Source organism: Sinocyclocheilus grahami, unplaced genomic scaffold (assembly GCF_001515645.1).
Source record: "Sinocyclocheilus grahami isolate Dianchi unplaced genomic scaffold, SAMN03320097.WGS_v1.1 scaffold57.1, whole genome shotgun sequence".
Lineage (NCBI taxonomy): Eukaryota > Metazoa > Chordata > Actinopteri > Cypriniformes > Cyprinidae > Sinocyclocheilus > Sinocyclocheilus grahami.
The window spans coordinates 3,496,419-3,520,657 of NW_015505236.1; the positions used below are offsets into that span (position 1 = coordinate 3,496,419).

The window sequence follows — 24,239 nt, forward strand, 5'->3', positions numbered from 1 at the left end:
TCTCCACCTCCCCTAAACCCCCCCCCCCCCCCCAAACTTGCATTGTAATGTAAAAATGCCAAGCATTAAAAAGAAACATATGTTCTCATTCCTGTCACTGAATGTTAGCAGTACCCTCTGTTCTTGCAGGATTACTGTAAATAGATTACAACACTGTGCTGTAAAACACAGATGTGTCGCAGTCAGTTCCTATTCATCAGTGCGGTCCCCACCATTTTAGCTGGCATGCTATCACATCTCCAAAACATGCATCTATTTAAAGCAAATCTGCAAGACTAGTGATAAGACATTGTTTGGCAATTTTGAGCTCATTGGTCGATAAGTGCTTGTCTAATTAACAAACAAAGAGAGTTCATTTTGACCCATATCTAGCCTAGACCCTAGATCATGATAAAATGAATTGCCTTGAACACCACAATGTTTGAAAAATTTGCTTGACTGTTCCAAACAATAAAGTCCCAGTCTGTGTTGCGGCAAAAACTTTTATGAGGCAAAAACCCACAGGCAGCACAGCAGGCAAACCTACTAAATGAACTTTCAATCTTTGGTATAAATATTTTTATGTGGAGGTGTGAGATATGCCTCATTGCATATACTGTAGGTCATTGCTGGGTCAATTTGTCTAGCTAAACACATTAACCACGAAATATAGCAACATAATTGCTGAATGTTGTGGGAGAGGAAGTATATTCTCTGTGCATTCAAGGTATCTCAACATTTTTTGTTTACTTTTGGATGATAAACAATTTTGTGTTGGGTCACTGCTTGATGTTATAAAATTTGGTCCTGAAGGAAAACCACTGATGTTGAGAGTTTTTCCTCTCATAAAATTTTAGATCCTTAATTTGTATTAAAAAGAAACTGAATTCAAACACATTGCTAATATCTACCATGCAACTCATGAACTATTAATTTATTATTAATATTGTGAGAACATCACATGGAGTATGGACTATGAACATTTACATATCCAAAACACATGCAATGGCTAAAGATAGACATGTTTGGAATGCTTTCATTTAAATTTTAAGAGTGGAAAAAAGAAATGAGAGCTATTAGTCTCCTTGACAACTTTGTAAATCCTCTGCATCAACTGTTACCAGATCACAATGCCTCCAGTTTAATGACAAATCCAGACTCTTTGTACTGATGAGGTACATGAGAAGTGTACCAACACACATTCTCTCTCACTCACTGACCCTCTCTCTCTCACACACACATACACACACACTTTAGCCATCTCTTGATCCCAAGGGCTCCCATTCTCACAAAGTGGGTTAAATACAGCCCATTTAGCTCACAGGATAATGCCGTCTCCACTGTCCCCATTGAAAAGAAGAGGTGGGTTAAAGAAAATTCCAATTCACATCTCTGCATCAACACTTCTCAGCCAGAGAAATGGGCCCCCACTAGAGTCTGAGTGGGGGAAAAGACTCAGCTATAAGTGGATCTGTTTATTGACTGGAAAATCTGTGGATTTCTGAAACCACAGGAGTTGCTAAACCAGGACAGAATCAAGAATGTCCCTCTGCACTTTTAGTTTCTTCTAAAAGAATGGTAATGCAAAAGGGAAAATGTAGTTGCAGTCCACACAAAAAAAAGTGGATGTTGATTTTTACTGCCAAGCTCCAGAAAAGAAAAACAAGCACCATTAAAAGCATGCAAATCTGAAAATAATGACAAAATAATTAATGGTAACACTTTATTTTAAGGTGTCCTTGTTACACATGTTACATGCACTTACTATTATAATAACAATTAATTATGCATAATTACATGCAAGTAACCCTATACGCCAAACCCTAATCCTAACCTAACCATATAGTAAGTACATATAGTTAATTAATATTACTCAGCACTTAAATGTATAATTACACTGTAACAAGGACACCTTAAAATAAAGTGTAACCTAATTAACTTCTGGTTGAACTCTTCCTTTAAAAAAGCACTGCCATTCACGTACAAGAATGCTGGTCACACATGGATCACGCCCTTTCATCAAACATACCATAGATTATACTGTATGTGTAAAAAGTAAATAAAAAAAACTCAAGGACTTTTAAGTTATCTGTGTCATGAAAATGGCATTCCATTTATTTTAAAATATGATTAACACATATGTTAGTGCATGTGGGTGTTCAAAGGACTCAGTAAAACATGTTTAGGCAGTTAACATAAATCTAGTATCAGAACTTGCATTTAAAGTCATCATGTCAAATCATGTTTAATCCACCCTTTTTAACCTCATCAACAAATTTCCAACAATAAATTATTCCATAATGGAAATACAACACAAAGTTAGTGCTATTTTCTGAAGCTAATGTGGAGGGGATGTAAATGCTATGAGATCATCAATCCAACAAGAAACCGATGAGATATTAACTGATGACAAGTTATGAAGAATCAGCAATCAAAGAGGTGTCAGAATTACCAAAGTCCAAATAAATAATAAAAACACAAAAAATAAAACTAACGTTCCTTTACCTCTTGCCAAATTAAAATAAGTTACTCAATATTAACTTTTATGTTTATAGAACTATTGTATAAAATCATTTTCAAATATGAAATCGGGTTTGTAACTTAAAAAGTTGGTCTAACTAAAGCACTGCACAGAGAACAGGTCATGGAGGGAGGTTATTTGGCCACCAGGTATCAGAGCGTTGTTTTGGGTAAAAGCGTATTGTTTCATGCAACCACAAAGCTCTCAACAGGACTTTCCTGCCTCCTATTGCTTAGGCATCCATATACAGCAGGTGGGAACCCTTGTTTGCTGTGATTTTTAATGCATAATTTCACTCAGCGATTAAATATCCCAGTTGGGTGTCCTTTTACAGCTGTTCTCCTTTGGCCTGCTGTGCAGCCTCAGGCCACGATCAGTCAAAGAGCGACATAACGACGGTGCAACACAAGAAAAGTCCACTATGAGGCAAGAAAGCAGTTTGGACTCAGGCAGTCCTAACACAATATCAGTCTCTTAAACTAAATTAAACTGATCTGTGGTCATTTAAACTACAGAGTGGCTCTTTCTCAACTATAAAGCTATAAAACGATCAAACGGACATTGACTTGGAGTCACACAGTGAACACTTGAGCTCTTTGTTACATTTTCAAAATCATAAATCCCATAAATCTATAAATCCAACCAGGGAAACAGTCCTTCAAGGTATCTATTAATTGAGATGAAACACTCAAGTACTTTACTGCCTCAATCAAAAATGCAGATGGCACACCCACAAACCTTGATGCAAGTCTGTCTATTATCCTTCTTTAATGTAACGACAGCAACAGTGATCTCTGTCAATCAAATATTTATAAAGAGGTTCTCAGTTTCTCGGTTTCAGGCCTGCCACACATGACAGCTGTACAGACCTTTTCTTAATTAAATGGTCTGCGGCTTAAGTCATGACAGAATGATACACATCGGAAGACACTCCATCACTTCCAAAACTACTGTATGATGTAGGCAGATCCCACAAACCACTGCAGAATCTTCAAACAGGTCAGGCTAATGCTCACAAAATCACAGAGAAAGACACCGAATGGAGGAAAGCAATCTGTAAGCAAATTTTGGCCTAAGGTCTTTGTCTAATAATACAGCAAAGAGGAAAATTAAACAGACCTAATTCTGAACCTGTCAAAATATTTTGATAACATGTACGCCAGGAAATCAAAATTAGATCGCTAGATATATAGATAGATAGATGTTGTGTTGAATTTGCAACAAAAAAAAACGATTTATTGTGATTTTTAAAGTATTTTAATGAAACAATATTTTAAGTTGCATTTAATTTGATCAAATATATATTTAAAATGTGATTTATTTGGGGTGGGCGGGGGGAATTGCAATTTCTGGCCCAAGTGTGCAAGCAGAAAAACTATTCCTTATTGTTGCAAAAGATGATTGATAGATAGATAGACTCAAAAGCGTCATTAATGCCCAACAGGTAATCTAGAGTGCACCTAAAAAAAGACCAAATGGGCCTTCACGCGATATGCTGTTCATTCTGTTGTATTTGATCAGTTACTGTAGCAGATAATAAAGTCTGTATCTCTCGACTTTCCAAAAAGTGCCAGTGGTCCAGCTCGCATCCCGTGCGGCTCTGTACTCACCTCTCCTCTGCGCTGCAGCCGGTGACAGAGCGATGAACAAGCAGCAGAGGAACCGCTCTAGAAACGCGACCCACCTGCAACCATGAACCACAATTGTTTTTTGTTTTGTTTTGTCCTTCCTAATCATTTACTCTCCAAAAAGCTTTTTCTCTAAAGCGCATTTCTCACGTATACCTTCTTGCCATTTCAGTTTGTAAAACTGATCCGTTCCGATAGCTACACGGGATCCTGGTTGGAAGGTGGATGAAAGTTTCCCGCTTTAGAGTGAGAAGAGTCCTCGCGCCGGTGCCACGACTGATGAGAGTGATCCGGGAGCCTCACTGATGACAAAGACGGAGCGGGAGGACACGAGAAATCCTCTGGGTCCTAAAGCCTTTCTGAGCCGACTGGACAACCCACCTACCTGCACTCTCGTACGGAAGAGATCATGCATTTTTATTTTTCAGCATTTATTAATATTAGTCAAAGTTAATTTAAACGTTTACATTATTGAAAGATGGATTTGTTAACATTAGTTAATGCACGGTGAACTAACAATGTTTTCACTAAAAGATCAATAAATGCTTTAAAATAGCCTATATTGCTCATTGTTAGTTAATATTAGCTATGCATTTACTTATGTTAACAAATTGGACCTTATTGTAAAGTGTTACTAACCTAGTTCCCCCAAGAAATTATTTTCCTGTTTTCTCGTGACCTCAACATAGCAAAAGTTGTTTTCTTCTTCTTATTATTTTAATCTTAATAACAGTTTTCTTGAGATCTCATAATGCTATAGTTTATTCCTGATCTAGAAGTACAAAATCTATTTCTAAGTGGAATATGGATGACCGAATTGATTAGAAGAATGTTTTTTCTTCTTGTCATGATCACGAGAAAACAAGACCGAATAATAGATTCGAAGAAGACGAAAAAACAGATTCTTCAAAAAAAATTTCGTGTTTTTTACCATCAGAATAAGTAAGTAAATAATGTACAAAATTCAAATTCTTGGGTGAACTAGATAAGTAACACTTTATAATAAAGTCCCATTGGTAATATTAATAAATGCATTAGCTCAAAGAATGAAGGCCTGTGTTTGAAAAAGGTTGGTAATCTAATCAACAGAGTTAGTAACTTCAGAACAAATACACAACTAGATTAGCCTTTCGCCAGACAACACATAAAGATCCCAGAGCCAAGACAGCATTTTTTCACAATTATCAGTCATTTCGCAGTTCACTAGTTGAGAAGAAAAGCAGTTCTTTCCCAGCCTGGGCATTAATGACAAATTTAATGGGAAAATAGAAAAAAAAGTGCTATGTGCTTACCATAGGTTTAGTTCTCAAAGTGACATAAGTGTCAAACACTCACAACCCTACCATGAATAGAAAATAAGAACAAGTTCTAAACATCTTGGTTATACACCTGGAGTTAATAAAAACATGTCTTAGGAAAATCAAGTTATGTTGTTTAATCCCCTTACATAAACATTCTCCAAATTCAATTATAAGCATGTTTTTTTTTACATTTAACCTTTATTCAACCTTTTTATTGTTGTCAAAATGTGAGCACTATAACTTAAAACTCAATAGAAAAAAATACAAAATCAAACCAAACTACAAACTACTTTCATATGTTTATTGCTGAAGAATCTTGTATCTAGAGATGAGATAAACAAAAATGTTAATGTTCAAACTATCTTCACTTAATTGAGCTGTAAGACACACAGGCCTACATGTGTTTCCAGCAAAAAAAAAATTAATTAAAGTAGGACATAAATGTGTTTTACTGTTATGCTTCAAATAACAAATAGTGTCAAGATCATTTTACAGCTTGTTCCACCTGTCAAAAAACTGTTAAGACCCAAGTTCATTTACACCCGGTGATAGAACATCCTCATCTTGTCTGTCAATTTTTGCTCAAAAAACGTGCTTCATTGTGCTCATCCATGTCCTCCAGCTAAGCTCCAGTCATTTCTCTCTTGATTTGTATTGTGCTGCTGTTGTGCAGAAATAATATGCAGTTCTGTTTCAAACATAGACCCTTTGAATTCATTCTATTTGGGAACGTCAATCATCAAAGACTCTTCTGTTTTGAGATGAATGTGTCTGGTCTAGTTATGGATTTTTTTTCTGTCGAGAGTGGATTTCATATTTTAACTTTTAGAATAGTAACTCAAATTCCACTAATATGACATTTGAGCTGATGACTGATCCATATGCTGCTATTCTCAAGGAATTTGGATTGGTGGTTCCATCTGGTGGCAAATTATTTGAAAGGGTTTTTATTTTTTTTGTCTGACAATTTTTAGCAATGTGTGTATTCATGTAGTATTTGCAGAAATCAATGTGTTATTGGAACACTTACACTAATGTTTAAAAAATTTCAGAGGTCAGTAAGAATTTAGTTTTTCAATAAACTAATTATTTTAGTAAGGATTCATTAAATTTAAAAAAAATGACAGTAAAGACATTTAAAATGTTATAAAATTACAATTAAATTAATTAAAATGTAAACTTTACAAACATTCAAATAAATGCTGTTCTTTTGAAAGTTCTATTCATCATAGAATCATAGAAGCTCAACTGTTTTCAACATTGATTATAATAAGAAATGTTTTTGAGCAACAAATCAGCATTTTAGAATGATTTCCGGAGGATCATGTGACACTGAATACTGTAATAATGGCTGCTGAAAATTCAGCTTTGCCATCACAGGAATAAATTACATTTTAAAATATATTTAAATAGAAAAGAGTTACTTTAAATTGTAATACAATTTCACACTATTATTGTTTCACTCTATTTTTGATCAAATAAATGCAGTCATGTTGAGCATAAGAGACTTCTTTCAAAAACATTTAAAAAGAACTGCCAACAGAACAATGTATAAAGTCCTCAAATATGTCTCCTTGCATTTTTAGTACATTATTTACAGTATGTCTTAAACTATGGATCTAGGGACACATTTTTAGTTATTTGGGTGAGGCACTTGCTAACACTTGCATGACATTCATGAAAGAATCCTGTTATCTAATTATGGAATCAGGACGAGGGGCTTTTGCCTCAGGTTGGGTAAGGTGCATAAATCTAGGAGCTGTAAGATAAGCACAAACAACAGCTTCCTGCTGTTTATTGTTTGACAATGGTCTCCAAAAACTCTCTTAAATGTAATTCTTTTTCTACCAAAAACAAAACAAAACAAAAAACAGGCCACGTATATCGATGACCCCTACAGCTGCATATAGTTAGCAAGTAGTAAATCACATTCATATCCAACATAATGAAAGCATTTACCAAAACTTCCTGTTTTAACAGAAAATACGTCAACACGGAAGACAACTGGGCTCATCTTGCGATTTCACCGGGTCTTTATCAGCAAAGCATAGCTATTAACAGATGCTAATGTTGTTTTTACAATTATTCCTTTTGCACAGTCCATATTGCAACAGGTTGCAACTCATAAAGAAACAACACACTTGCTAATATCTTCTTTAGCAGCTGGTGGAATTTAGAAGTTTCAAAAAGAGGACCGCTAATCCCTGCAGGTTTTCACAAAGTGGCTTGTACAAACCGTTTCATTGCCAGGATGCTGGTTTCAGGGTTCAGGGTAAAATCAGATTACTTCCAATGGCTGAAATCAGAGGAGGCAGCGTTGAGCCTGTGAGACGTGAGCCTCTAAACAGCTGAGGGGTCACTGCTCTGTGTTCACCCTCACACATTCGTAAGCCGAATCACACGTGCACGCAGCTCCCCTCTGGATATGTTCTTTGAATGCTTCGTTTTTAGATATTTCCACAAAGGCATTTCACAGTTGCTCAGTTTATTTAATGACACGTCACTGTACCTTCTCTGACAATGAAATGCATGATTCATTTAGAAAAATAACACCATCAGCTATTTCACACCAGTTGACAGCCACATTAGGCCATTTGACAGACACATTACGCCATTTGCATCAAATGTTGTTGTCGTTGTTTTTAAACAGGCCAGAGTACGTGTGATCAGCATACTTGTCTTAGTAATTTGTAGGGCTACACCTCTACTAAGGCTGATGACAGATCCCTTAAAATTATGGCCATTACCAGGAATCCTCTGCAGTCTTTGAATGCCTTTGGATGGCTACGGTGGTGCTGATGCCACAAACAAAAGGTTCTGAACATTCAAATAAATCCTGAAAATTTTCAGGAGGCCAGAAGGCTACTGCCCTTCTCAAGTAAGTCAAGCGATCTGCTCAGGACAAGCCATCCAACCTATCTTTAGCCTCTGCGAGCAAGTGAATGGAGAGCCTGACTTATCTTCACTGCTGTCATCGAGGCTGCCAGTATTTTTAGGGGACAGCAGCAGCTGCAAAAGCATTTAACGGTCTTCTACAAACAATGACACTAGGGGTGTCTCAGGACTAAACGCCATAGAGATTGAGGGACTGCTGGAGCATTCAAAGAAAAGCTTTCCGATTTGGCTAAAATCATCTTAAAAGGGGCATGTAAAAGCTTTGGCAAAATGGGCAGGTGACACTGACGTTACTGAGGAGGACATACCGCAACAAACTTACTGAAGTGGAAAAGGATTATTCTTTTTTTTTTTAACCCTACCGCTGGAAGTGAGAGCCAGTGAAGCAGAAGTTGGTTGCCACGGAATGTATATTGACAGTTGTCTCTAAGGACTGAAGAGAGGTAGGATATGTTTGTTAGCAAAGTGCAGTTTCCCTGAGGTCAAAGGTCAGTCTAATTAAATGAGGAGCACAAACAGGAGGTTAATCTCCTTTTAAAATCCTTAGGGAAATTCCTAATCTGGATTGATGATGTTATACATTTAAACCTTTAACATTCATCCCAATTGGTGATATAATAAGAGTATCTTCCCTGTTTGTTTCTTTTGGATTTGAATTCTTCAATGTTGATTTTATTGCGGGACATCTGAACATCTGTTTTCTTCATTTGGACAATATATACACTATGCAGTGGATATATAGAGTATATGGTAATATAATTAGTGTGCTTAAAGCTCTTCTAGGGAGATTCTCATAAGGTAGTTTATGTGTTACATATATAATGTGTTTGTCTTGTTTGTAGCATAGCACAAACCTCAATGCGTAGCATGATGAATAACCAGCAGACGTTTAAGGTTCTGAAGAGGACACCACATTGTTTGCCTGAAGTTAGCTGTGCGTCATAGATTCCCAGGACTAGCGATTTATGTGTTCTGACATCCTAAAACAGATAAACTAGCCCTGGTGTATAAACATTCCCCTGTACACTTCAGAGACCAAACATGCAGCATGATTGAAACTGAGAAGCCACACATAAAAAAATATCATATGAGGGCACATTAAACCAACATGGTCTGGATTGCTTCTTATGAACAGAGGATATTTTCAGAGAAAGATATCACTTAAATGTACAGAGAAAGTGTTTCTTTCTTAAAATGAATGACAAGCAAACAAATTTTGACAATGATATTTAACACATAAATTTGTCACTGCATTTGGTAAAAGGGGTGTGAGAGTGGCAGCATATTTTGACTGAGAGGTCCCCATAGGGTGTGTCTTGCGTTAGTCTGTGAGACCTGTTTTGTATGTCCATTCAAGTTCTGTAGTGTGCTTTGTGATACCTGACACAGGTCTTTATTTAGGGCATACTATATAAAGCACTTTCCCATTGAAATACAGCACCAGCTGTGTTAGTTATGTGTTGTGGTCGCTGTTGCAATATGGCTAAAAGACAGTTCACCTCTAGACAGTTGGTTTGAGCTCTTCTCACACAAAGCATAATATCTAAGAAAATTCTGGGTATTAATACTCTGGTGTAATAGAACCCATTTTCTCTGCGGAGAGCCACGCTATCAAATGCTCAGCAACTAGTTTTTAATGAGCCTGTATACTTTAGTAGATTGTTGATGATTTGAGAAATAGCTGAAGCAGTTTTTCAAAATTATTGGGACATGAAAAGTTTAGTAATTCATTTTTCGTTTTCTGAGAAGACAAATTCAGTTAATGGACAATTAATGCTATGAACAGGTCAAGCCATTGCTGAAAGGCCGAACCAGCACTATATTATATTACTTATGTAAATTATGGCAAAATGTCAATTGTCAGATCCAGTGCCAAGTCTAATTCTGCCTTTAAGTGGAGTCAAAAATCTATTAATTATGAATTACATACAGGTTGGTATAGAAAAGAATCACCCCCTTTAAAATAATCACATTTTGTTGCTTTGCAGCATGAAATGAAGGCGGACACAGTTTTTGATTTATCCAGCTGTATTTACTCAGTGCAACTTATAACATCCAGGTAAAAGATATAACACCAACATGTAGAAAGGAAAAACGTATCATCCCCTTGTGTCAGTGCTTTATGTACAGCCTTTAGTCTGTTGGGATATGTCTCTCTTCTTTGCAGAACTGCTCAAGTTCAGTTAAATTTGATGGTGACCGTTTGTGGACTGCAGTGTTCAAGTCATTCCACAGATTTTCAGTGGGGTTTAAGTCTGGGCTCTGACTAAGCCATCTAAGGACGTTCAACTTTTTCTCCTTCAACCACTGTTTGGTCAGTTTTGCTGTGTGCTTTGGCTCATTGTCATGTTGGTGATTCTTTTCTATACCTACTGTAAATGATCAAGCAAAGACGTATTTATCTGTATCTCAATTAAATTCAGTAATTTACTGTGAGACTGACTATATGAGTATTGGTGGCCCCTGGACAGTTTTTAATGAAGGGTTTAACAAAATTCAAAAGTGAAGAATTGGATGTCAATTTAATTCATGACTTGTATCCAATTTTGCGTCCTGTTTGCTACCTCAATTCAAACTCAGGATTTGAACTGGAATTTAAAAGGCATTCAATATTCAATTTTAACTTGGTATTTACAGCACATACTGTATTATATACATAATGTATGAAACTGTTGGTTATTATTAAAGCATTAATTAAATGTATTTTTTCTATGTTTCGATTCAGAGACTTGATAAACAGCTAGACAACAAAATTCTTCCAGAGTAATATAGAGACTGAATGCCTGTAGCCTGTCAATCTGAGTGGAGGTTGGCAAGTAAGCAGGGATGGATGTGTTTGGTGGAGCGCCACGGTTCCTGGCCTACCCTCGTCCTGTGGTAGTACAAAGTGGCACAGACGCAGTTCTGAAATGCCAGATTGGTGGGGATCCCAGACCAGCAGTTATATGGGAGAGAAACAATGAGAAAATTCACCCAGAGGGCAGATACCGGTTGTTTGAGGATGGCAATGTCTACAACCTTATCATAACTTCTGTGACAGTGGAGGACAGTGGGCAATACATCTGTAAGGCCAAGAACTGCATTGGAGAGACTTACGCAGCAGCCACTTTGAAAGTAGAAGGTGAAGCACAGGAGATGGAATTTCGGGAGGAAAACAAGCCACGCTTCCTCATCAAGCCCCTCTCGACTAGAGTTGGACGAGGAGAGGATGCTGTGTTTTCCTGTAAGCTGTGGGGAAACCCTAGACCAGAAGTGATGTGGGAGAAGGATGGCAAGAAGTTGAATGAGATCTTTGAAAGCACACATTTTGCCATCAGCTATCAGGATGGAGGTTGGTTCCAACTAAAGATTTTCAAGACAAGAGCACCAGATGGAGGGGTGTACACGTGTAAGGCCAGGAATGAATTTGGAGAGAGTCTGGCGGGGGCTGTGCTGTTGGTGGATGCTGGACCAGGACATGAGGATGAAGGGAACCGTAACGGATACACTAACGGCCACTGGAAAGCTCATCAGGGAAAACAGAGAAGTGGAAGGCAGGTTGCGACAAGACTGAAAGATGACCCACTGCCAAACTCAGCCAAAGTGAAAATGTTTGCAGTGACAGAAGGGAAACATGCAAAGTTTCGGTGCTATGTAACAGGGAAGCCAAAACCTGAAATATTATGGAGGAAAGATGGGAGACTTATCCTATCTGGGAGACGGTATCTTTTGTATGAAGACAGAGAGGGTTACTTCACACTTAAAGTTCTCTACTGCAAACAACAGGACAATGGAGTTTATGTCTGTTCTGCTTCAAACACTGCAGGGCAAACTCTGAGTGCGGTACACCTTATCGTCAAAGGTAAGAGTCATTTGATTTGGAATATGATAAATGCAATTCGATACAAGTGCAATGTAATTGTATGGTTTAACCATCTGATCTATAACATATATATTAATCTGGCATAAACTTTATATGGCCTGTACAATTAAGGAGCCAGTTGCCATCTGTTGTGTTAAGCATTTGGTACCCTAATCAACAGTAACTTTTATGATGATTCAGTTGTAGGAAATGCATCAAGGGAGCTTTAAAATTACCTGATCTGGCCAAACTCATTAACATGAAATAGATTCCATTCAGTCCTATATCTGCAAAGTCATTTAGGCTTTGAAAGGCCTGAGGACCACACATGCGATAGAAATCTCTAGAGGCAAGCTCATATTTCTCACATGGACCATGACTATATTGTATCAGAGCTCTATACTCTATAGAGCTCACCAGGTCTAAACTGAAAGTATGACTACTAAGACAAAAAAAAAATTACTGTCAGGATGTGGTATACTCTTGAAGACATAATTCTTAAAAGCTATATATACTGTATAATGTACAGTATAAAAAAGAGATAAAAATATGAAAAAAGATCATGAAAAGCAACATTTCTGAAATGTTACATTACAGTATATTGTAAGCCTTACTGCACTGGCATATTTTGGGATTTTTTCCCCACTTTTTTAAAACTAGTTTATACTTCTGAAAACTAGTCTAAACATCTTATCTAGGGTTGCTTCTTAAGTAATTTTTCAGTGATTCAAGAATTTTAAACACGAAAACTAGACAAAAATACTAATTTCAGTTCAAATAGTACGATTACCTATTAAAATAATATAGTATAACAATATGAAAATAATATCATTTATGGATTACTTCCTTATCACATTAGGAAATATCAACCAGATTACTTTGAATTTCCATGCATGAATATCTATGCTGGTCGAGGCTAGTGTATGCTAGCGCTGATCTAAAAAGTTAACAAGCATAGTCATGCAGTTAACTAGCAAACTGTGTGCTTATTGACAAACAAAGCATGGCCTTTCTGGTTGAAGCTAGTCCATCAAAGCAGTCTTGCTGGCTAAGCTAGTTAAAAAGCATGGTGAGGACACCAAGAACATTATCACCCAAAACACAACATACTGTATGCTTGTCATTGTCAGCAGGGTAGGTATTTGATATCAACTGAATCCCTGCAGAGATAATGCAGATCTATCCATTACTGACATAAAAAAGAACTTTCCTTTTTGGGCTCTTTTCCTTCTTGTAACAACAGACCCACCTGTCCGATTTAAGCAACCACTAAATGACTTGCAAGTATGGGAGAGAGACTTGGCTGTTCTTGAGTGTGAAGTTCCTGAGGACTCTGTTCCAATCACATGGTACTTAGAAGACAGACGACTACAGCCTGGAGCCAAATATGGGATGGAGGAGTGGGGGACAAAACGGCGACTCACAATCCGTGATATTGGGGTTGATGACGATGGGATATATCTCTGTGAAATGGCTGATGGGGGCAGAAGCATTGCTGAGGTAACGGTCAAAGGTAAAAAAATATATTTTTTAAACGTTACATTAACTTGCTTGCATCTGCCTAGGAAAAACTAATTCTGAGCATTACAATTCTGAGCAAATTGTATAACTTAATTTACTTCAATTAAATGTAAACTTACTCTTGAAGGAACCATTGTAAGAAAGCTGCCACGAAAAGTTGATGTTCTGGAGGGGGAAAATGCAGCCTTCTGTGTGGAAGTGGAGGAGGAAGAAATGGACATTCATTGGTACAAAGATGGAACAGAGCTAAGGGAGACCCATCAGACAATTCTCAAATCCTTTGGAAGGACACACATCTTGGTTTTTGTCAACACCACACCACAAGACTCTGGTTTGGTCATGTTCTATGTGGGTAGATCGAAGACATCATCTCAGCTAAGGGTGAAAGGTAAGAAAACATTTGTTTGGAATTAACAATATGTAAACACTCCTAATTCCAGAATGTCCAAAGGTATTCATTTTCAATTAACCCCTTCTTCTCTTGTGCTAATTTAAGCTGCAAGGCACTGTCCACCAAGCTGTCCTATTGGGGTACAGATAAACACAGAGAGAGCGAATGCAGCTCTCCTTTCCTGGTTTCCAGCACAAGACTCTCGAAAGAATCCACCTTCAGGGTATATAATTGAGAGACAAGAAGTTGTCTCACAGGAGTGGCTGCAATGTTTAACCACAGACTCTGCAACCTCAGTGGAGATTCTTGGCGACAGCGTTCCATGCGAGGCAGACTACAGATTTCGGATATGCAGTGTCAACAAATATGGAAGGAGTGGAAATGTTGAGTTCCCTCGAGCAGTTCACCTTGGTAAGCTCCTAATTAAGGCTATCCAACTCATACACATCAAAAAAGAACTAACAAATTTAATTCCAAATTCCAGTTCCAGTTGCCAGAATCCAAGCACCACTACAAGATGCTTTAGTGCCAGAGGGCCAGGATGCCTGCTTTACCATTGAGCTCTCTGCCTCAGTTATAGGCACTTGGTTCTTAAATGGAAATCAGCTTCAAGACGATGAACGTTTCTCCATAAGGCGTTCACGTACACACCAGTCCCTACGCATTCGTGGGGTACGGGACACAGACAACGGAGCAGAGATCACCTTCATTGCCTATGGAATTCGAGATTCTGCTGCTTTGTACATACAAGGTAAACACTTAACTCTGATTTCCTTGCACTGCGATATATTTATAAGGATATTAACTGTTGTATTTTTGTTGTTAAACTTGCTTATATATTCCCATCAATCAGCTCCACTGGTAAAATTCACTCCCCTTTCTGAAATGGATCGAAACAAATTTGTGGAGGTTGGCAACCCTATAGTGCTCTACTGTGAGCTGTCAGACCCTGAGGCTCCAGTTCGTTGGTATAAGAATGGTGTTGAACTTCAAACAATGGAAGGTCTGCACATCCAATCAGAAGGAACAATGAGGAGGATTGTTATCCAATCAGCTGATTTCTCCCACTCAGGAGTTTATAGTTGCGACGCTATTGATGATGTCATCAGGTTTAACGTGGAGGTTGAGGGTGAGTCATTTTTGTTCTTATTATTCCTTTCTTCAAATTTGTTAATCAGCCTCATAATGTTGACATGTTGGAAATCTAAGAATGAAGGCATTTATTAATAACATTCATTTGCATTCCTGTGAATCTAAATCAAATGAGTATGTCCAACAATGGAATCTTGCACTTCCAAGTCTGTAAAGTTTACCAAATAATGCTGAACCAAAACACATATAGCCCCACCAGTGAGGTTCTCAGTCCTTCCGGAGGATGAGAGGAACAAGTCCATTGAAGCAGGCTCGCCGATAGCACTGCAATGTGAGCTCTCAGATCCACTCGCCCAGGTCTCCTGGTATAAAGATGGTGTGAAACTTCTACCACAAAGTGGACTAGACTTCAAATCCAAAGGCACAGAGAGGCAAATGATTGTCCAGACAGCTGAATTTGACCATTCAGGGGTGTACAGCTGCAAGACAAGGGGTGATGCTGTTCACTTCAATGTGGATGTTAAAGGTGATTAAAATTTTTACTAGTGAATTAAATTACAATTTTATTTTGCCTGATAAACAATGGGAAGACAATGGCAAAGTTGATTAAGCCTGTACACATTTTAAAATATATTTTAAGTTATATTAATAAAAATTACTATTAAAATCATAAAGTAAGTACTCTCTAAAATATCCATAGCCCCACCTGTGAGGTTCTCTGCTGTCCCTGAGGTTAAGAGGAGAAAGTGCATTGAAGCAGGCTGCCCCATTGTTCTGCAGTGTGAGGTATCAGACTCTACTGCACAGGTCCAGTGGTACAAAGATGGGGATCAGCTCCTTGTAGAATCTGGAGTAGACTTCAACTCAGATGACTGCATGAGAACACTCAGTATTCAATCAGCACACCCGTCTCATGCCGGTGTGTACAGCTGCACAACAAAGGATGATGTCATCAAGTTTCATGTGGAGATAAAAGGTGACTTTGACCAAATTTGTTCTTGTCTTCTTGCAGTTATGCAACTAACAATCACTGCTTTCGGTATTGCTCTTTTGTCACATTCTTTAGTAATGTTTCAAGGTTTTTTGCTTCACAATACCTCTGTCAACATTTTCTCTGCTTTAGCTTTACAATTTTGTATTATCTTTTCATTATGTCATGTTGTTCTTGTATATTCAGTTGTTACGTTATCTTAAAGCAATAGGTCTTTTAATCTATATAGTTTCCTGTCATTCTTGATTATTCTGATATAAACCATCATCTGTAGCTGCACCAGTGAGGTTCTCAGCTGTGCCTGAAGCTGAGAAGAATAAATGCATTGAAGCTGGTGGACACTTTGAACTCCACTGTAAGGTCTCAGACCCTATAGCCCAAGTCAGCTGGTTCCACAACAATACGCAGCTTCAGCTAGAGACTGGTTTGGACATTCAGTCAGAGGGAGATGCAAGGACTCTGGTAGTCAATCCAGCTGAGCCCAGTCATTCTGGATTGTACCGCTGTGAATCATCTGATGACTCTGTCCAGTTCACTGTGGATATCAAAGGTGATTTATGACTTTTTGAGAATCTTGTACATCCAGTAACTCATTTGCAAAACTAGATGCAATCTAACAATCAAGCTTTTTGTTGTCTGCGTCTCTTAGCATTGCTGTTATGGACATGCCTCTCACCATTGCATCCAACTTGTTGGCAGTGATTTGATACAGATGTTACACGTTTTGCATTATTTAACTTGCTTCTTGGCAGATGGTCTGAGAAATCACAGATAGGCAGTCTAGATTATTTTTTAATAAAAGATTTTAATTATGTATATTCTTTAATAATGCATCGGATCACCTTTAGACCCACCGGTGATGTTCTCAGCATTACCAGACACTGTGAAGAACAAGCTGGTTGAAGCAGACTACTCCACTGATTTGCAAGGTGAGATCTCAGATCCAAATGCCAATGTGTGTTGCTACAAGGATGGTGTAGAGCTCGTCTCAAAAAGTCAGCCTCATATCAAATCGGAGAGTACCAGGAGGACGTTAGCTGTCAAGACAGCACAGCGCTCTAACTCTGGATGGTACGACTGTGTGAGAACGGGTGATGTCATCCAGTTTAATGTACAAGACCAAGGTGATTTTCAAATATTTGCTTCTAATCTACTTAATGTGTTTGTGTGACGACTAACAATTGTGTGCTCTACGTAGCTTTTTAAATTCTCTTTAAATGTATTCTGACAATGTTACTTATATGTCCTTGGCTTCAGTGGCCATAATTGGTTCTGTCTTTCTGAGTTTAGAAAAGTAGTCCCTTACATTGAATAAAGCATTCCTCTGTCAATGGTCATCTGTAGTGCCACCACCAACATTTCTGGCTGATCCTGAAGATGAGAAGACCAAATGCACTGAAGAAATGGAACCTGTTGCACTGCATTATGAAATTTCAGAATCTACTCCATATGTCAGCGGGACAAAAGATGAGAAGGTCATGCTTTCTCAATCTGAGCCTGAACCTGAATTTCAACTTGAATTGGAACTTGAATTCAAACCTGAACCTGAAGTTCACACAGACGCATCCAGAGGAATTGTAATCATCCATGCGCCTGAGACATATCTTTTTGAAGTAAACAGCCAAAAGACACCAGATGATCCCATCCCGTTTGAAATGGACCAAGGTGGTTTGCCACTTATTTGTACGCCATTCTGAATTAGGAGCATTAACATGGCTGAAGCAAGTCAGTTATTGTTTTCTTTGTGGCTTTTCTAACAGCAGAACTGTCTCACTATGAGGTGTTGAGTGGTGAGACCTATGATGACTTTGTCCAGTACACTGTGGATATAAAAGGTGATATAATACTACCTCAACCCAATCATTTAACCCAGTGCCTCTGTGCCACTAACAAGGGTGGTTTTAACTATCCAATGGCTCTTCCTGGAGATGCTGGTCCCCTGCATCTTGGTTACCTACCCAAAACAGCTCCCAAAACTAATCCATGCTATCATGTCTTTATCCAACATCCCGTTGGTCTGCAAACCCTTCTTCCAAACTAACACTCGTTCAATAGACTTACCTATCTTCATTCTTCATTGAAGCACATTTCATTTAAACTTAAACTGTACACATCTACATTTGCTTGAGTCATCTTGTCCATGTGTCATTCAGAATCATCATCAGTATTGTCTTGACTGAATTATGTTCCAGAGAGCTGAAATACAGAATGAATAGTTGAGTGAATGAAAGTTGGTGATATGACTTCTTGTGTAATCATGTTGTGTTTTTTAATGTGTTTTAACCACTGTCTGACTTGTTTTAGACCACTATGTGATATGGTCATCTCTCTTTTTACATTTTACAATCTTGAAATACTCTTAAAAATTAACCAATCGATAGAAATCTTTAAAAGCTTTTCTGGCTGTGAAGACAGAAAAGAACTTCACCTTTTCTTTGTGTAAACAATTAAACTCTAGAAGAGTTCCTGAAAACATCAGGAACTGAGGCTGAGATCAAATCTGAAAAAGAGAACAACAATCTCACAGCAGAAAGATTTGGAGAAGGAATTCAGTGGGGTACCCCAGTGTCTATACCTACAACTTTCAGATTGACTGAAGAGGAACAAGAGCCACAACCAATGCTACATTCACAGCTACAACCAATGCTACACCCACAGCTACATCCACAGCTACAATCAATGCTACAGCCACAGCTACAACCAATACTACAACCAGAGCTACAACCACAGCTACAAACAATGCTACAATCACAGCTGCAACCAACAAACCAGACAAATACTTCAGTTTCCGAAGATGAAGGCTCAGATCACATCACAATACAAGAGAGTGGCATGGATCAAGATGTCTTAGCTTTAAAGGTGGATGTTGAAGGTGATTTAAATAGTTAGCGCCATCATTCTGCAAATAATGATGGGAGCAAAATATACGCCATTGACATTTACCACCTAACAACCACTTAACGCCATTCTTCTCTATTCGGAGCCATTTACTGAAACTGAATAACTCTGAAAACTTCAACTTACTTAGAAACAAAAACAGCTCTTTTCTACAATGTAGCTGCATTTTATAATGATTCTCTTGTAGAATTCCATCACCAAATATTTATCTAACAAATATCATCTCACTAAAAAAAATGCTATTGTATCATCTTGAATCTAACTTGTAGCCAAAATAGTGTAATTTTGATATAAGTAAAAACATATGAGTAAGATTATTGATAGCAAAGCTATAAATAAGTGCAGTTTATTTAGCTTATTTAACATAAAATATACAATGTAATGTGTCATAATTGTAATACATGTCTCTTTTCATATAACTTGAAATATCCCTAGCTTCGAGGACAAATTTCACACCAGTTTGTGGAATGGATGAGAGCACTGATGCAGACTGTTCCAGTGTACTGCTAACTGAGAACTCTGACCACACAATCCAAGAAAAACCTATATCCTGCCAAGAAGATGAGAAAACTGTAATATTCAATAAACCTACAACACAGAAAGAGCTCGTCCAGTCATCAGAGATGTGTCTGCAAGAAGCATATGAGACTGTTACCAAGGGTGAATTTGTTGTACATCAAGAGGAAGTGAAAGGTGACTCAAGATTGTTTTTAACACAGCATTAATGAACAAAAGCAACTAACAATGTCTGGCTTTTTGCTTAAATGTTCTGTACCCTAGTCAATCAAATTGATTCACACTTACACTCTTAGTAGTTAACTCACTATAAAACATTGCTTTGTCCCCTCAAAACTGAAGAACCTGGTCATAAAGCAGAATTCTTTACACTACCACCGGAAGATGACGCTGTCAGACCCATTGAAGGTGATTCACCGGTTCACTGTTACAAGGATGGAATACAGTTCTACTCTGAAAATGGATATATGCTTGAATCAGAGGAAAGTGTGCGAAGATTGAATGTTCCAGCCATAGGCTCGGGTCAATCAGGCGTATACCACAACAAGGCAAAGGATGATGACATAATATTTAAGGTGGATGTCAAAGGTGATTTTAAACTAGTTTAAATCCACACTGCTACATAATCAGTTCCAGTCATTTAATCGTAATTTTAAAAATATACATATATACAGTATATATATTGAAACATATGAAATGAAATTAATAGATCTAAAAAAATAAACATTTAAAAACCATTACAAATTCTAAGTAAATGATACGCAGAACAAAACTTTAATGCAGTATAGCCTCTAATTTTTCTGATTGCTATAAAGCAAAGAAACAAATACTTCCCTGTCGTGCATGTTACATGTTAATCATAGAAAACATTTATTTTAAATATTACCTGTTTAGGTCAAATTATCTGCTTACATTAAAACATATCAAATTAAACCCCTTAGCTACATCTTTGCAAACATCAACTATCCACGAGACTGACGGGAGAGAGTCAAAAGATGAAACAGAAACTGCTCATTTTCCACAACCTGAGGTATCGAACACAATGGCAGAGGTGTGCTGGTACAAGGAAGATGAGGAACTCCAAGAATGTGACGTTAGCACCCAATCTAAGGAGACTTTCAGAGCTCTTGTTGTCAAAACAGCTGAGCCGTCTCACTCTGGAGAACATGCTTATGAGACAGATGATGTCATCGTCCAGTTTGCAGTGGACCTACCAGGTGAATCATCAGTCATCTACGCCAGCTCAATCCATCCGATTACCAAACTAAACACTTCGATCATGCAATGGTCACTAACTCTGTTGAATCTGTTGTTCGGATAAAAGCCAGACTAATAGGTTGTTGTAAGATGTTGTCACTGCTGACGAACATTTCAGTAGAGAAATTACTTATATGCTTTTTTATTATGATTTATTTACATTTCCCTTTCATAGCAGCATCCTGGAAAGTTAAATTAAAGTAAAATCATTTTCAAAACAGTCATTAGAATATTGGCATTAACAAGTTCTCAAGCATGTTTAAGGAAACTTCAAGTAATTCATGTGTTGATATATTACTACTACTACAACTAATAATCTTTTTTTTTTTATTGTATTCTTCTTAGGGATACTGCAATCCCATCACTAACTAACAAATGTTTAAAAAAAGGCCTGATATATACACAAGTAACAAAACTAAATTCATTTTCAGTATGTTTGTCTTTCATGTTTGTTGCTCATGTGTTGTCTTTGTTGTAAAATATCTGTGACTTTGAATGCTGTCCATTATTCTTGCGCTACTAATCTTTCATCATATATTCTGAAATGTATGTCTCTGTTCTGTTTTGTTTTCGCATTTTATTGATCATTACAGTTAATTGTCGATATATTCTTTTCATGCCAAACAGTCTTTCATAAAATACTGAATGTTAGTCAATATTTTGACCCGTTCTTGAGAATCAAGTTTCGAGAAAAACTATAAATGCATGTATGTTTTATAAAAAAAAGAAACAAACAATATAAAAGTAAATGTGTCTGTGCAAAATTGTCTGTAGCTCCACCAGTGACGTTCTCCAGTGTCCCTGAGGCTCAACGGACCATATGCATTGAGTCAGGAAGACCCTTTAAACTACAATGCGAAGTCTCAGACCCTGATGCACAAGTATGGTGGTACAAAGATGGGAATGAGGTGCTTCCTCAAGATGGTATTGTTACTATGTATGCGGAAGCAATGAGAACACTCTCTGTGCAAAGTGCTGAATTACGTCACAGTGGAACATACAGCTGCCAGACAAACAATGACGCCATCTCATTCCATGTGGAAATCAAAGGTGATTTGATGTTTTCTTTCATGAAGACACCACATGAGATGTGTGTAAACTGAGCAAGTCAAGCAATTGCCTACAAAACTATGTATTGTGGTTATTCAGAAGTAGAAGGGAAATAATTTGGCCTTTATCCCTTAGTAGTGTTTACTGATTGTCACTCAAGCACATGTATTCATGAATAGGAAAAAAACACGACAACATATTACTAGCCAGTTATTTTCCACTAAATCATGCAGTTCTTTCTCTATGCTAGGGCTGGGCGATATGACCAAAGACTTTTCACAATATGAAAAAAATTCCTGATAACAATATGTCACTATATAGTTATTTTTGTTATTTTATTATTTTATCTTATTAAAAATAAGAACAAAGAAGCAAATTACAAATAACAGTAAAAATATAATATAACAAAAGTACAAATTAAGTTTTTCAGGTACAATAGGAGGTGCGTTGAATAGGACCTCCTGTAACATCATGAAGTAAAAAATACTACAGTAACCGAGTAATCTGTAAAAATAAAAATGCAGTCTTCACTGTGTGAAGTAAATGTAAATTTATTCTTATTAAAGCTACAAAAGGTATTCAAGAAAAAGCAGTAAGATATTTTCTTTTTTCTCAGACACTGATGTATTTATATTAGGCTGCTGTCACTTTAAGACCGAATGTGCGGCTCCAAAATAATGACACACATCCCTTATTTACATTCACTTAAGACAAAAGCAACAACTGTGTTTACATGAATACTCCAGTCCACACAATGGACATTTCGACATAACTGTGTGTGTATTTGACTCAAGCGCAATAAGACGCAAAAGAGAGCTGAATTCGTGATTGCATGCTGTCTGAGAGGCAGTTTTCTGTGCGCACGCTTCAGTTGTGTGTCAGTCAGTGCGTGACCACTGCAATGAGTTATTTTTCTCAGCTTATTGCACTTAATAACTATATTTAATGTCATCCACATCCCAAATTGCATGGCACATGCTGTGTGAGAGGTGGCTTTCTGTGCGTGTGCTTCACAGGTGTGTCAGTCAGCGCGAACATTTGAGTGCACACAACAATTGAGTGCACTTGCCACTCTTTATTTTCTCATTCATGCATGTTACTTTATCACTCTAAAGAGTCAACAACTTTTAGTAAGACTGTGTTATGCAGATATATTTGCATACCGTGATATAAACAATATACTGTAGTTAAGTATCTAAAGATAGACACTTTATACTGTACCATCACCACAATATATAGTGTCATAACGCCCAGCCCTACTCTATGCCATTCACAATTTTGTAGCTCCATCACTGAAGTTCATTCCAATTTCAGAAGTGGAGAAGAACAAGTCCCCTGAAGTACACTCACCAAATGTTCTGAAATGTGATATAACAGACTCTACCACTGAGATGCTCTGGTGCAAAGATGATATAGATCTGGCCCCAAAACCTGGACTCAATTTCCAAAAAGATGGAAATATGAGGAAACTAACTGTCCAATCAGCAGAACTGTCTGATATTGGAAACAACACCTGTCATGCTCCAGGTGATACCGTATCATTCAAGGTGGATGTTCAAGGTGATTTTCACAACACTACCACACAAATTAACTTTTAAAATGATAATCTGCTGTGCATTGTTTCATGGCACATTAGATATTTCTTTAATTTCTAATCACTCCCTGTTGAAAAGCGTACCTCCTGTGACATCTTTTACCATCCATTTAAACCCTGCTTCTTTCACTTCTTGATAACTTGATAGCAAACCCTGTGACTTAACACATTTGTAGGTTAAGACTGCCTAATTGTCTTTTAACAGATTTGTACTTTTTTGCACAAATTAATTTGTCAATAATCTACTTTTTTTTTTTTCAAATTTTCATAGCTCACCCTGTTAGGTTCTCAGCACTCCCAGAAATTGCAAGGAACAAGTTTATCGAAGCAGGCTGTCCCATTATACTTCAGTGTGAAATCTCAGACCCTACTGCCCAAGTTTCCTGGCTCAAAGATGGAGTCGAACTCCAAGACAGTGGACTTGACATCCAGTCAGAGGGCACTATGAGGAAAATGATCATCCAATCAGCTGAGCTCAAACACTCAGGCATGTACAGCTGTGAGGCTGTGGATGATCGCATAGCATTCAAGGTGGATGTTGCAGGTGATTTTGAGTCTACATACTTTCTCAAAACCACTAACAATGTGTCAAATAACGCTTCATCCACTAAATGCTGTTTGCCCTTATCAGAATTTAACAAAGTAAACATTCATAACCAAATAATCAAAGCCCCATTTGTTAAATACTAAAATTATCTCCTCTCCACTTTTGCTGACACAAACAAACTGTAAAAAAGGATTTAAAAGATTTTTGAACATCTTCG

The 24,239-nt window shown here is 37.5% G+C and overlaps 2 protein-coding genes across 2 annotated transcripts in view; one reads left to right on the forward strand and one right to left on the reverse strand.

Annotated features, from left to right (window-relative positions):
* Nucleotides 1–4,417, reverse strand: part of col18a1a (collagen type XVIII alpha 1 chain a) — a 96,332-nt gene extending 91,915 nt beyond the window's left edge. The window contains exons 1-2 of the mRNA XM_016270629.1: nt 4,285–4,417; nt 4,111–4,184 (exon numbers count right to left, since the gene is read on the reverse strand). Coding sequence (XP_016126115.1) covers nt 4,111–4,184; nt 4,285–4,295 — 85 coding nt within the window. The 5' untranslated portion in view covers nt 4,296–4,417. The remainder of the gene's footprint in view (nt 1–4,110; nt 4,185–4,284) is intronic.
* A 6,661-nt stretch (nt 4,418–11,078) lies between these two features.
* Nucleotides 11,079–24,239, forward strand: part of LOC107584169 (obscurin-like protein 1) — a 28,514-nt gene continuing 15,353 nt past the window's right edge. Inside the window, 19 exon segments of the mRNA XM_016270673.1 lie at nt 11,079–12,165; nt 13,409–13,678; nt 13,814–14,074; nt 14,183–14,488; nt 14,562–14,828; nt 14,931–15,206; nt 15,420–15,695; nt 15,870–16,145; nt 16,435–16,710; nt 17,009–17,284; nt 17,505–17,825; nt 17,921–17,995; nt 18,619–19,032; nt 19,494–19,751; nt 19,917–20,162; nt 20,516–20,791; nt 21,606–21,881; nt 23,196–23,441; nt 23,747–24,019. Coding sequence (XP_016126159.1) covers nt 11,151–12,165; nt 13,409–13,678; nt 13,814–14,074; nt 14,183–14,488; nt 14,562–14,828; nt 14,931–15,206; nt 15,420–15,695; nt 15,870–16,145; nt 16,435–16,710; nt 17,009–17,284; nt 17,505–17,825; nt 17,921–17,995; nt 18,619–19,032; nt 19,494–19,751; nt 19,917–20,162; nt 20,516–20,791; nt 21,606–21,881; nt 23,196–23,441; nt 23,747–24,019 — 5,884 coding nt within the window. The 5' untranslated portion in view covers nt 11,079–11,150.